Here is a 12,717-nt window from a genome sequence, read left to right as displayed (position 1 = left end):
GAGCACATGGAAACATGCACATGTCTGCCCTCTGGAATAATGAGTGGACAGCAGCTCACCTAAAAGGTCACTTAATTTATCTGGAAATGGAGCACACAATCAACAGACCATGCCAGTGTGTACGTATGGGCATTTGTCTGGTTGTATTGAGAGTCTCTCACATGGATTGGTAATTTGTCAAGACGCCCTATTCTGATGGGTACACGTGATCCATGTTCAGTGACTCTTGGATATGTACACAAGGGTTTTCGTCCATACCGTGATCGATGCGTGTACCGAAGTCACGTATGCACTGCCCTTCCAACACGAAACGCCCCTGGGTGCTTAGGCTTTTAGAAACGCTCACCAATTCAAAATGACTATGTTAAATGGAGGTCTCCCACATAACGTCAGGCCTAGATCTGCCTTTCAATATAATATATGACATTATATTGGATTTTAATCCTCAGTGTTCTACTTTATCCACTGGTGACACCAGCACATGATTTGGTTGCACCTATTGTCTTATTATAAAAATAAATAAATGTATAATGACCTGGCCTGTGTCCCATACAGAGCCAGCCTCATAATGACGAGCCAAACCCTTATGTTCTTACATTGCTGAATTTGACAATACTTGATACCAAAATAATACCACAGCAACAAAAATATCAAGCTGGTTTTTCTATTAAAAAAATTAAACATTAGTTTAGTAGTTTACCTCCCAAATCACTTTTTTGTTGTTGTGAAAAATAACATTGGACTTTCCAGGTCCACAACAATGCTTAAACCACATCAGAGGAACAAGTTTCGAAGTCTGGGGAAAAATCTGAGATTTTATATATTTTTCTGTAGTTACCGTTTAATTCAGGTGTTCACCGGCCAGACTGTTTGGCTAGCTGTGTTTCTTTAGCCGTAAGCGGCATGTGAGTTTCAAGTTTCAAGTTCACCATTTTTTTAAAAGCACCTTTTATAATAAAGCGTTCCATGCATCATCGCATTTGCCGACTTGTGTGTAGATTGGATGGTCATAATTTAGGCTAATAATATAACTCAATCACTGTTTGTAAAAAATAAAAAAGACCGTTGAATGCATGGCTGTGCGGGTAGTGGAGTAGAGTAGACCTAGACTATAGGCAACAGTATATCAGATGCTCTTCTTGGCCTTGTTATGGACACATTTCATGCAATTCTGCTACACTTTATATGACTGGAGACATCAGAATAATCTTTTTAATACAACAAAAATTACAGGGTAGCCTACTCTGCTGACACTGACAGAGCAATAAAATCAACTTCTGATCCATGTACATTAATAGGCTACGAGAAGGGAAGCCTACAATATGACATTACTCTAACCTGGGGGAGGAAATTAACTTGGAAGTGGCACAATTAATAAAAGTCCCTTGATGGTAGTGACTGCCCATTACTGCGTATCACTTATTTACCATTTATTCACACAACTTTATTTCAGTTTTGTACATTAGATTTGTTTAATTTGATTTAGTTTATTATTTCACTCCAAGTCATCTCTAGAGAGCTGCTGCTTATGCTGTCTGACAAAATCACCTTTTTAGTCATTCTTCAAAGTAAATAAGGCATATGTTTGACTGCTAAATACCAACTATCAATCACTAAGATCATGTATTTTCAGGTAGACCTTGCAAAGCAACTGCTTTTATCCCTCTTGATGCCATTCTTCTCTCACACTCTGTCTGCACAATAACCTGACATAGCATGTGTAAAAGAACCACAGACCAGACCAGTAGGCACCCAATGTATTATGGTCATTGTAGTTTAGGGCAGAAAACTTGGTAATTAACTATGTAGAATATAGAATATTAACTCCCTACTACATTGCATAGTTGAGGCTTGATTGGATTTATCTATAGAGAAGGAAAAAATCATGGAATTCAAATAATTGAACCAATGTCAATTAGTTGTTTAAAAACTGAAAAATAACCGACATTACGGTTAATCACTCAGCACTATTAGATTGTAGACTTACATGGTCAAAGAATGTTGATTCCATTATATAGATGGGGAGAGGTCTGTCTGTAATAGAGAGAATCTGCTTTTTTAACATCACATGCAACCAAACAAGTTCTGCAAGCTGGTTTTGTCGCATCTTGGCTATTGCCCAGTTGTATGATCAGGTGTGGATAAAAGAACCTAGAAAAGCTGCAGCTGGCCAAGAACAGAGCAGCACGTCTGGCCCTCAAATGTACACAGAAGGGCGTATGTCAATAACATGCATGTCAGTCTCCTGGTTCAGAGTAGAGGAGACATTTACTGCATCACTGCTGGTTTTTCTAAGAAGTATTGACATGCTGAAAGTACCCAATTGACTGGGCAAAACATATCTCAAACATGTATACGTACCCTACAAGACACGCAATCAGGGGTCTCTTCACAGTCCCCAAGTCCAGAACAGTGGCTGGGAGAAGCCTTCTTTTCTCATTTTTATTATGTAAAAAAAAATTTGTGTTGCTGTTCTTGTCCATTAGAACATGACAAAATACAAAACATTATGTTTTGTGTAGATCCCAGGAAGAATAGCTGCTGGTTCTTCAACAGCTATTGGGGATCCGAATTTAAAAAAAATAATGACAGAAATCACTCTGCTTATCAGTTCATTTGGCGTAAAATTCTTATACATATGCAGCATCTCAGGATCTGTGCAAACCTAGAGAACTTAGTCAAGGAAGACATAGCACTTCTCCTCTAAAACATTTTCAGTAGAGAGATGGTGCTTCTGTTTAACGCTCCACTTCAAAGCAGCCTGACTGCAGATATCCAACTCCCTTCCCAGTCAGTGAAACAAGCAGTCCTCTTGCTGCTTCCTGCTGCAGAGGAGAACTTTCAGAGGTTATGCTTTTCTTCACAACATCCTGCTTTTTCAGCTTCATAAACTTACCAATTGGGTAGGGAGAAGTTGGAGTAAGGTCCTTACTATCCGGGATCCTTGGGACATACCTACCCCATTGAAGTTGTCATTTTAAAATGGTAAGCGTTAAGGTAAGGGTTAGTGGTGTAGTGTAGGGATCCCGGATAGCACTGACCGTTACGGCACCTGGAGGGGCCTGATCAGAATTTTGCGGAAAAAATAAATATTTTCACTGCGCTCACCATTTGTCCTTTCCAGTATGAACCATGGGAAATTTTATCCAAAACTTGCTGGCTCTCATTTCACTATTCCATCATCTGGGCCATAAGACAGCAGTTCAGTAATATTATATTAGGATCAATTGAAGGAATAACAAATGGAAAATTTGAATTATATTTTCATGATGGTCATTTTCATTATCCAGTGTCATGGATGCAACGTTTACATTTCTCAGCATATTTCAAGCATTCTAACTAGGGCCCAGAGATTTTCCTGGTCAGGTCATACAGACAGGAAAAATTCCAAAAACGAAATGGCTATAAACTAGAGATGAGTTTCAATAATGATGACCTGCAGGTGTATGTGTTGCATGTTGTTTCTGAGTCTCAGAGCTGTGTTGTAATCCCCAGGTGATCCACAAGCACTTCTACCTGAAGCGGGTGGAAGTCATGGCGCAGTGTGAGGAGTGGATCGCAGACATCCAGCAGTACAGCAGTGACAAGAGAGTGGGCCGCACCATGTCCCATCACGCTGCTGCGTTGAAGGTAAACAAACACTATTCATCTACAGGAGACCTCGCATTGTATCAGAATTTTGTCCTTCTCCACAGAGGTGAATACCCCATCCCCCTTTCACTTATATTTATACACACAGTCCTGGTTAAGGAAGTCTGAATTGGTTGCTCAGGAGCAGAGTGACATCGCTGGTGTTTTATGCATGGTGGACAGGCTTGATTCATGCGCGAGCCGGCTTCCCCCTCTTGACAGTCGAGGCAGCCATGGAGGAACAGATCAGGGACCTGCGTCCTACTTCCCTAAGCTCACTGGCAGCCAGACTCTGTTCCTCTGGCTTTTAATAACCACAATTAATACCCAGTGTAAATAATCTCCCCGACACACTGATAAAAGACAGAGGGGCCGCAGCACAGTGTTGTGGAAGCACTCGGTGCTGTTTTTAAAGCAGGGCTACAGAGGTCTGTGTAGTCCCATTACCTTCATGGTTTTTCCTCTTGCTCCAGAAAACAGGTTCAGGTTCTGAAACGATGGGTTTGTTTTGGTGCACATTGTTTTGATTTTTTGGTAAAACATTTAAGGTAAAGTGCAGGAAGTGGTCATTTTTCATTGGTTTACTGTATGCTCTCGTCACAGAGATACTCTGATTTGGCACTGAGAAGGCAACTGGAGTGGATTCATGTGAGCTCAAGAGTATTTTGGACAAACTTCAAGCTACAATATGTAACTTTTTGGGCGACCTGACAAAATTCACACAGAAATGTGAGTTCTTGATCTGTCATTCTCATTGAAAGCAAGTGTAAGAAGCGGTAGATATGTTCTATGGGCACTACTTCTACGCTTCCTTTTTTTATAGTTTTGTTTTTGTGTCTTTTACTTTAGGCTTTGTACAACAGCTGAAAATACAATATTTTGTTATTAGAAAATATATTTTGCTATGATTTAGATTATACAATGACTCTCTATACTACACTTGCTTGTTTTGTCACAAACTGAAATTAGGCGAACATTTTAGCAACCAGGAAATGGTGAAGTGATTTCTGCATTTTGCATCTTTTTAAATGAAGGGCTTGAAATTTGTATTGGTTTGGAAGAGTATTTAGAGTTCACAGGCCTTGTCATAACTGTTGGGTAGAGTATAAATCAGTTTCCTTGTAAGAGCCCATGTTTGTACTTGCCCCCCCCCCCCCTCACAGCAAATAGTAGCTCTGAACTGAGCCCTGTGGTGGTAACCCTGTGTCTTCTGTCCCTCTCCCCCATTCAGAGGCACACGGCCCAGCTACGAGAGGAACTGCTGAAGCTGCCCTGCCCCGAGGGCCTGGAGCCTGACGGGGAGGAGTTCTCAGAGAAGAGTGCCGCCCTCATGGTCAAAGAGCTGCCCAATCAGGATGCGGAGAAGCCAAGTGGCAGCCAAGACGCCCCCTGCAGTGAGGGCCTGCTATGAGTCCTGCCCTTCCCTGCACCCCTCCACCCTTAGCCACGGCTACTCCTCCTCACGATTATTACTATTGTTATTAAATAGACTTTGAAGGCTTCGAAGCACAAGCCACCATTTTGTCAATATTTGTATGTAAGAATCTAATTATGTAATAGCTGAAAAAATAGGACAAAAAACAAGATGAGAATGAAACTGCATACAAACCAACAAAAATAAGACAAAACTCCGAACTATGCTATGCCCTTAAGGAAACAGTTGACAAACAAATTCTTTTATTTACCTGTAAAAGTGTAAACTTTTTGTGCTTTTTTTTTCAATTGTGAATTAACCACTGATTGGTATGTTATTAAACTTGTTTATGTATACATAATGACAGAGGGAATCACAGAATATATAAGGGAACTAGCATACCTTTAGAGAATGTTTAATGAATGTTAATTTCAAAAAAAAAAGGACTGTTAGCGCAAGAACAGTTGTAACCAAGAATGTATTGGTCATTCTTTAAGGATACTATTTAAAAGAAAAGAACACATACACTTTCCTGAATTTGAGAAATCTTCTGGTTGCCCATTGATTTCTACAGGATCCTGTAAACTTCAATAAAGGCTGAAATGGACGTTCTTAATTGCTATGATTACTTACCTTTTTTTACAGGCTGTTGAAAAAAATTCACACTTTTTTTTTTTTTTTTTGCCCCTCACTAATTCAATGCAAGTTTAATAAATGCAACCTGTTTTACTTTGCCCGTATATATACACTGATCTGATTGTGTAGATGAGTGTATGTAAGATGTGCTTGGGATATGTATGCGAATGCTTCTGCATGTGTATGCGATTGTGTGTGTTCAATAATCCTCACAAGATACCAAGCTGCCATGTGCCTTTTTATCTACATTGACATCAATACCACCAGATACTTTGAAAGTTTATTCACTGATTATTTGACATTTCTACACACATCATTCCACTTTTTGGCTAAAATCCCTTCATCTATTTTATGTTGATTCCAGTAAAAGAAGAAGCACTTTCTACTTTACTCCATCCTGGTTCAGTCACATACTCCTTTTGGTAGGACATTAAATGGAGCTTGAAAATGTTTATTGATTGTGCGAATGGTTCTTTCTGCATTTTTTTAACAACACTTGGAATCTCTGATCTAAAAGTATATATAAAGGAAAACATGGTGCCAATCCACATAGGCGCATGAGCTGCAAATGTACAGTCAGATGAGGCCCAGTGCAGGGAAACAGGCCATCTACTGTATATGAGTAACATGTTTAGATATACTTTTGTCTTTGCTGGTAGTTTTTGGGTTGCTGATTGTTTCCATTGCTAGTTTGGCCTTCCACAACTGTCGGTCCTCTGAGGGTAGAGCCTTCCTAACCTCCTTACCATAAGATAGATGAGCTCATATTCAGTGGTGGAGAAAGTACCCAGTTGTCATACTTGAGTAAAAGTAAAGCTTCATATAAAAAATGACTCAAGTGAAAATCAAGTAAAATACTACTTGTGTAAAAGTCAAAGTATTTGGTTTTAAATCTGCTACAGTACCAAAATTAAAAGTATTAAATCATTTCCAATTCCTTAACCAGATGGCATGATTTTCTTGTTTTTTTTATTTACGGATAGCCAGCGGCACACTCCAACACAATTTACAAAGGAAGCATTTGTGTTTAGTGGTCTGCCAGATCTGAGGCAGTAGGGATGACCAGGCATGTTCTCTTGATAAGTGGGGGAATTGGATAATTTTTCTGTCCCGCTAAGCATTTAAAATGTAACAAGTACTTTTGGGTGTCAGGGATAATGTATGGAGTAAAAAGTACATCATTTTCTTTAGGAATGTAGTGGAGTTAAAGTTGTCAAAAATACAAATCGTAAAGTACCGATACCCCAAAATACCTATCTAATTTGTACTTTAAAGTATTTTTACTTAAGTACTTTATACCACTGCTTATGTTTGCTTTTGCATTTTACTATCAGAACAATGTAATTACCAAAGTCAACATCCAGCTTGATGTAGTGTGAATCATGGCTGGCTGTATGTTGTGCTAGGTGTCTCCTAACCAAATATAATTAATACATCTCAACAGTTCTATATGAAGACTGTGCAACACTGAGACTCACTGAGAAGACTCACCTTTTCCTTTCTTGCTATCCCTTTCCCACAATGAACTCTGCCTTTGGGAATGACTGACAAAACTGCTGTACAGTAAGCTTGGATACATGGATTATGGTGTAGAATGAAGGAGAATAGCACGGTGGATGTGCTTCTGTGATTTAGCCCCCAACTGCAATTTTCATCCTATGCTTTAAACCTCACAGTGAAGTAGAGGGAGAAATGCCTTCTGGAAAATGCATTGAGTGTAAAGCGCCGTATGGAGAATCTTTCACAACATGGTATGTAACAATCCTATGGGCTAGAGTACCTACAGCAGGGTTTGAATGAATTGTCGGGAATCAATCCTCATGAAACACCTGAAATGTTGAACGGTGAGTTTGATAGTTTGTTTTTGTCTTATTGCAATATATTACCTTTTCCAAAATGTTTTGATAATTTAATTAATGTACAATTGTTTCTAGGGCACTGGTTTTCATTGTACATTTTTCCTTCTAACTTAAACCATCTTTTGTATTTTACCAGTAGATTCTGTTATTCACACAGCCCCTGGTTTGTTATAGATGGTTGCCTCACTCAGCTTTTGGTGGTGTGGTTTGGTATCATTTAACCTTGGCAATGAAACCTTGCTAGCTATCTGCCAGTGTGCACAGACTTGCTTTCAAAGAAAGGTACTCTGTTTTGAAAGAGCCAAGCTCAGCCCTTTCCTGCAGGACTGATGAGGTAATGTTTCATGGCCTCCAAAAGTAGAAGAACAAGCTACAATAGGCTTCCAAACAGACATAATTCAGACTGCAACAATGAAAGTCAACATCTCCCTTATCTCCCAAAGCACGAACACCTTCCTTTGTATACATTTATAGAGCAGTAAAAAACACAGGTGTCTGGGGATTTTTTTAAATACAATTTCTTTTCACACTGCTCTGGCAATCAATGTGAGAATAGTATGTGTGTTGGAGCTTTGGATGTATGGTTTGGTAGCCTGAGCTTCAAACAGCATCTGCGCACTGCAGGTGTCAGCTGTTGTCTTTAACAGCAAATCTTTTGTTTGTTTCCCCTGAAAGAAAATCTTGAAAATTACCTCTCATCAGTTGAACAGTGGTGTGTCCTTGACAGCCCTTTAAATTGGAAGCATGCCTCTGGAAAGGTAAATCACAGCCCTATTCACCATGGTCTTTCTTCTGTTCCTCAAAGCCACTCCAAAGAGCCTGTGAAGAATTCCATGACACGCTCAAGCACACTTCTCTTAAATGTAATGCACAAATAGGAGGAAAGGGGAGAAGAGAACGAGTGGTGGAGAAAACAAACCTTAGACTAGAGCCTCCAGTGCTTTGAGAAAAACAGCCGAGAGCTCTATCAATGCGCCATGCTGGCGCTCTGAATCATTTTGATGTTGTTTTTGTCTCATGTCAAACAGTAGGCTTACTCACTGGCTTTATCTCCAGGAGCAGCATACGGTACTAGAGTCTCACTGGAGTAAACCACTGACAGTGGAGAAGAAAAGGTCAGCCAGCCATGGGATCATTTTCATTAAGAGTCCATGTGACTTAATGCCCTGCTCAAGGAAATATTTTGTGAGAAGTTCTGCACAAGTCAAGGCTATGACTGTAGTAGTCCTTTCATGATAATTGTTCATTAGTGGTGATGTTGTGGGGTCATGTTCATCACTACATCACGACTGTTCTCATCCCATGAAATAGCAAACAATAAATGTAGAGTCATCAACCTATTTCAAGTACAATCCCTCTTGCTCTCATTTGTGGCACAGTACTACAGGTTTTGGTGGGGATAGACAGTGCCTCACCTGCATGCTTCCAGTGAATTCCTGTAACTCATATGCCTCTTACCTGAAACGTTCCTTCTGCGCACACACACACAAACACTAACTCCCTCTGGGAGCCACTTAGCATGATCAAGATAAATCACCCATCTGATTTTTATAAAGAGGAGAACCTTCCAATTACCCCTAGGATCCTACAGAAAGATGACAGATTGCCTGAAAGGTATTAAGTCAAATGCTCAAAGCGTTATGACACGACACAACCCATGTGGTCACCTGAGTCGTTATGCTGTAAAAAAAAATATATTCTTCCAACCACACAAACTTGACACAAAACAGATACAGAGATGCCAGTTTCAGCTAGGGACAGTTCCTTCCATATACATTATATAATTTTTGTTTTGACCAGTGATTATCTGGCATCTGTGCTCTACTCAATAGAAAATAAGATTACATTTCACTAACACATTTACACTAGCCAGATCGCAGACAAAAAAGGGAAAATAACCATGGCCCATGTGCAAAGCGCACAAGTGACTGCTATGCAAGTTAATTTAGCTAGTATTGATGGTTTAACAAGAGATCAGCTGGCGATGATCTGGTGGCTATCGATGGTTGCAATAGCCACCAAAGTTTTAGATTGAGTTTTTAGGGTACTCTTAGGGCTGGTTTCCCAGACATTGATTTAGCCTTATCAAATCGTATTGGTCACATACACATGGTTAGCAGATGATATTGCGAGTGTAACAAAATGCTTGTGCTTCTAGTTCCGACAGTGCAGCAATATCTAACAAGTAATTTAACAATTCCACAATAACTACCTAATACACACATCTAAGTAAAGGGATGGAATAAGAATATATAAATATATGGATGGGCCATGACCAACCGACATAGACGAGATGCAATAGATGGTATAAAATAAAGTATATACATCTGGGATGAGTAGTGCAAGATATGTAAACATCATTATTAAAGTGGCATTAATAAAGTGACTAGTGATCCATTTATTAGAGTGGCCATTGATTTCAAGTCTGTATGTAGGAAGCAGCCTCTCTGTGTTAGTGATGGCTGTTTAACAGTCTGATGGCCTTGAGATAGAAGCTATTTTTCAGTCTCTCGGTCCCAGAGAGACTGACCTCACCTTCTGGATGGTAGAGGGGCGACCAGACAGTGGCTCAGGTGGTTGTTGTCCTTGATGATCTTTTTGGCTTTCTTGTGACATCGGATTCTGTAGGAGTCCTGGAGGGCAGGTAGTTTGCCCCCAGTGATGAGTTGTGCAAACCGCACCACGCTCTGGAGAGCCCTGCGTTTGTGGGTGGTGCAGTTACCGTACCAGGCTGTGATACAGCCCGACGGGATGCTCTCAATTGTGCATCTGTGGAAGTTTGTGAGGGTTTTAAGTGACAAGCCACATTTCTTCAGCCTCCTGAGGTTGAAGAGGCGCTGTAGCTGTTGCGCCTTCTTCACCACAGTGTCTGTGTAGGTGGACCATTTCAGGTTGTCTGTGTTGTGTATGCCGAGGAACTTGAAACTTTCCACCTTCTCCACTGCTGTCCCGTCGCTGTGGATAGGGGGGGAGATTGCTCTGCTGTTTCCTGAAGTCCATTATCATCTCCTTTGTTTTGTTGATGTTGAGTGAGAGGTTGTTTACCTGACAAAAGGGAGTACAGGAGGGGGCTGAGTACGCACCCTTGTGGGGCCCCAGTGTTCAGGATCAGCTAAGTGGAGATGTTACAGAGCTCTTCAGTAAGGCCATTCTACTATCAATGTTTGTCTATGGAGATTGCATGGCGATGCGTTCGATTCTATAAACCTGTCAGCAATGGGTGTGGCTGAAATAGCCAAAACCACTAATTTGAAGAGGTGTCCACATACTTTTGTATATATAGTGTATCTACAGATCCCAATGAGCCAAGTGGGGAGAGGCTGCCCACAGTTCCAAGAACAGCCAGAAACGTCCAGCTAACCCATTGACGTCGGTGGATCTCAAAACTGAACTTGGATCTGTGTTAAGTAGCAACGATATCCTCCGCATACATATCCTCCGTTCAACAAAACAATAAATAATGTTAAATTGTTATTTCCAGCGAATTTCTTAGTTAAATGATTGTATGCCCACCATATGGAGTTTTGAAGTTGAGGGTGCAGTATTTATGAAGTTTGGCAATGATGAAACTAGCATAGTTCAGCTAGTTTAGCCAGCTAGTTTAGCCAGAGAAAACCATAGAAAACGAGTTTGAGCCATAGTGCGCATGTGCGCCCAGATAATTCAGGATACAGATTGTAGTTTTTATGTCCTGATATCAGGAGCGTGTGACGAAAAGTTTGAGCACACAATTCAGAGAATGAAAAGCATAAATCAGAAAACTTCAATTTAAGGAGAGCAAATCGATATACAATCCTGAAATCAGCAGAGATTGTAAATATTAAAACAAAGCTTAAAACGCTGTTTGAGTGAAGCCTGAATACAGAAAATGAATGGCGAAATCCATTCTGGACATTGTAGACTCCTCCTCCTCACAACTCTCTCATCAGCTTGTGAGGCAGCATTAATTTGATTGGCTGGGAAAGAATGGGCGGAGTTGGTTAAACATCAGCCTGTGAGGCAGCAGTTGCGCAAACATCAGCCTGTGAGGCAGCTGTTCTTCACAGGCACCAAAGTCACTTGCACGACCAGCACCAGAGATATTAGAAAAGTATCAATGCCAGCACCCTCCTTATTAGGTTTCCCATGATGCAATGACTATCTGTCATGGCTGCACACTGATGTCACTCACAGTACATGGGTTGAAATACACAAATGTATACCATTGAGTTGAAATAACCTACATTACAGCAGTGAGGGTATATATTGTCAATTTACAATTATGCCGATCCCGGTTGGAAACAGTATTGACTTCATTGTAAGACTGCTGCAAATCACATTTGGGGATGTTGCGGGACGCTGAGATTCCAGTGCTCCGGGGTTTTCTGAAACCAAGCGGCGAGGCAACTGAATGGAAGCAGAATGTTTTCAGCGCTGCAGGTGAGATTATTAATAATTTATTCGACAAGCAGTATAAATCAAATTGTACATTTTGGTGTAGTTTACCCAGTTTTGTGAGTATTGTAGCTACCGTCACAAATAACGCTGGTGGCTAATACGTTCAGCTAATGAGTAGCTAGCTAACTAAAATAATAATGTGGAGACGAAGAAATGCATTGCTCGCAGTTAGCCACTGTCAGTCGGTTTTGTCAATGGTGTGATAGCGTAATTTGAATGTGGAATGTTTAAATGTTAAATATTTGGGCAACGTGTTCTGATTCCTTGAAACTTACTAGTTAGTTAGTTCATGACAACAACTAGCTGTCAATTTGTGGGAGACACCTTAGAATCTAACTTTAACGGTTAACACGAGCCGAGAATGGAGTAGTAGCTCACTACACCGCAGAGTAGTCAAATTTTGGCACGTGCAATTGACTGAATATTAATATCATAGACTCCTACTGTTAAACTTTTTAAACCCAACTATAGCTAGCTACGTTATTGTCACAATATTGTTATCGGTAGCTAGCTCGCCCGAGTCTGTGGCACATCTCACCCTCCTATTGCCTTCGTGTGAGCCACCAGTGTGCCGTGAACAACATAAGCAGCAACAATAGTGTAATCGGCGGTTAGCCTGCAAAATAAAAGTCCCCCATTGACACTTGCAAAGGTTAAACATTGTGATATCATGCCACAATTAGACTAGATAATGCTAAACAAGGTAGGAATCTTATATACATTCCACAAAAGACAATTAGT

General features: G+C 40.4%; 1 protein-coding gene across 17 annotated transcripts in view; it reads left to right on the top strand.

The window, feature by feature from the left end:
* LOC135512358 (baculoviral IAP repeat-containing protein 6-like) overlaps positions 1–6,132 on the top strand; it is a 146,985-nt gene extending 140,853 nt beyond the window's left edge. For all 17 annotated transcript variants that reach the window (XM_064934336.1, XM_064934335.1, XM_064934321.1 and 14 more), the window contains 2 exons: positions 3,496–3,630; positions 4,862–6,132. In XM_064934336.1, the coding sequence (XP_064790408.1) occupies positions 3,496–3,630; positions 4,862–5,041 (315 nt within the window). In that variant the 3' untranslated portion in view covers positions 5,042–6,132. The remainder of the gene's footprint in view (positions 1–3,495; positions 3,631–4,861) is intronic.
* The last annotated feature ends 6,585 nt before the right edge of the window (positions 6,133–12,717 follow it).

This window comes from Oncorhynchus masou, chromosome 24 (genome assembly GCF_036934945.1).
Source record: "Oncorhynchus masou masou isolate Uvic2021 chromosome 24, UVic_Omas_1.1, whole genome shotgun sequence".
NCBI lineage: Eukaryota > Metazoa > Chordata > Actinopteri > Salmoniformes > Salmonidae > Oncorhynchus > Oncorhynchus masou.
The sequence above is the reverse complement of the archived record's forward strand: the minus strand, read 5'-3'. Positions and strand labels throughout refer to the sequence as shown.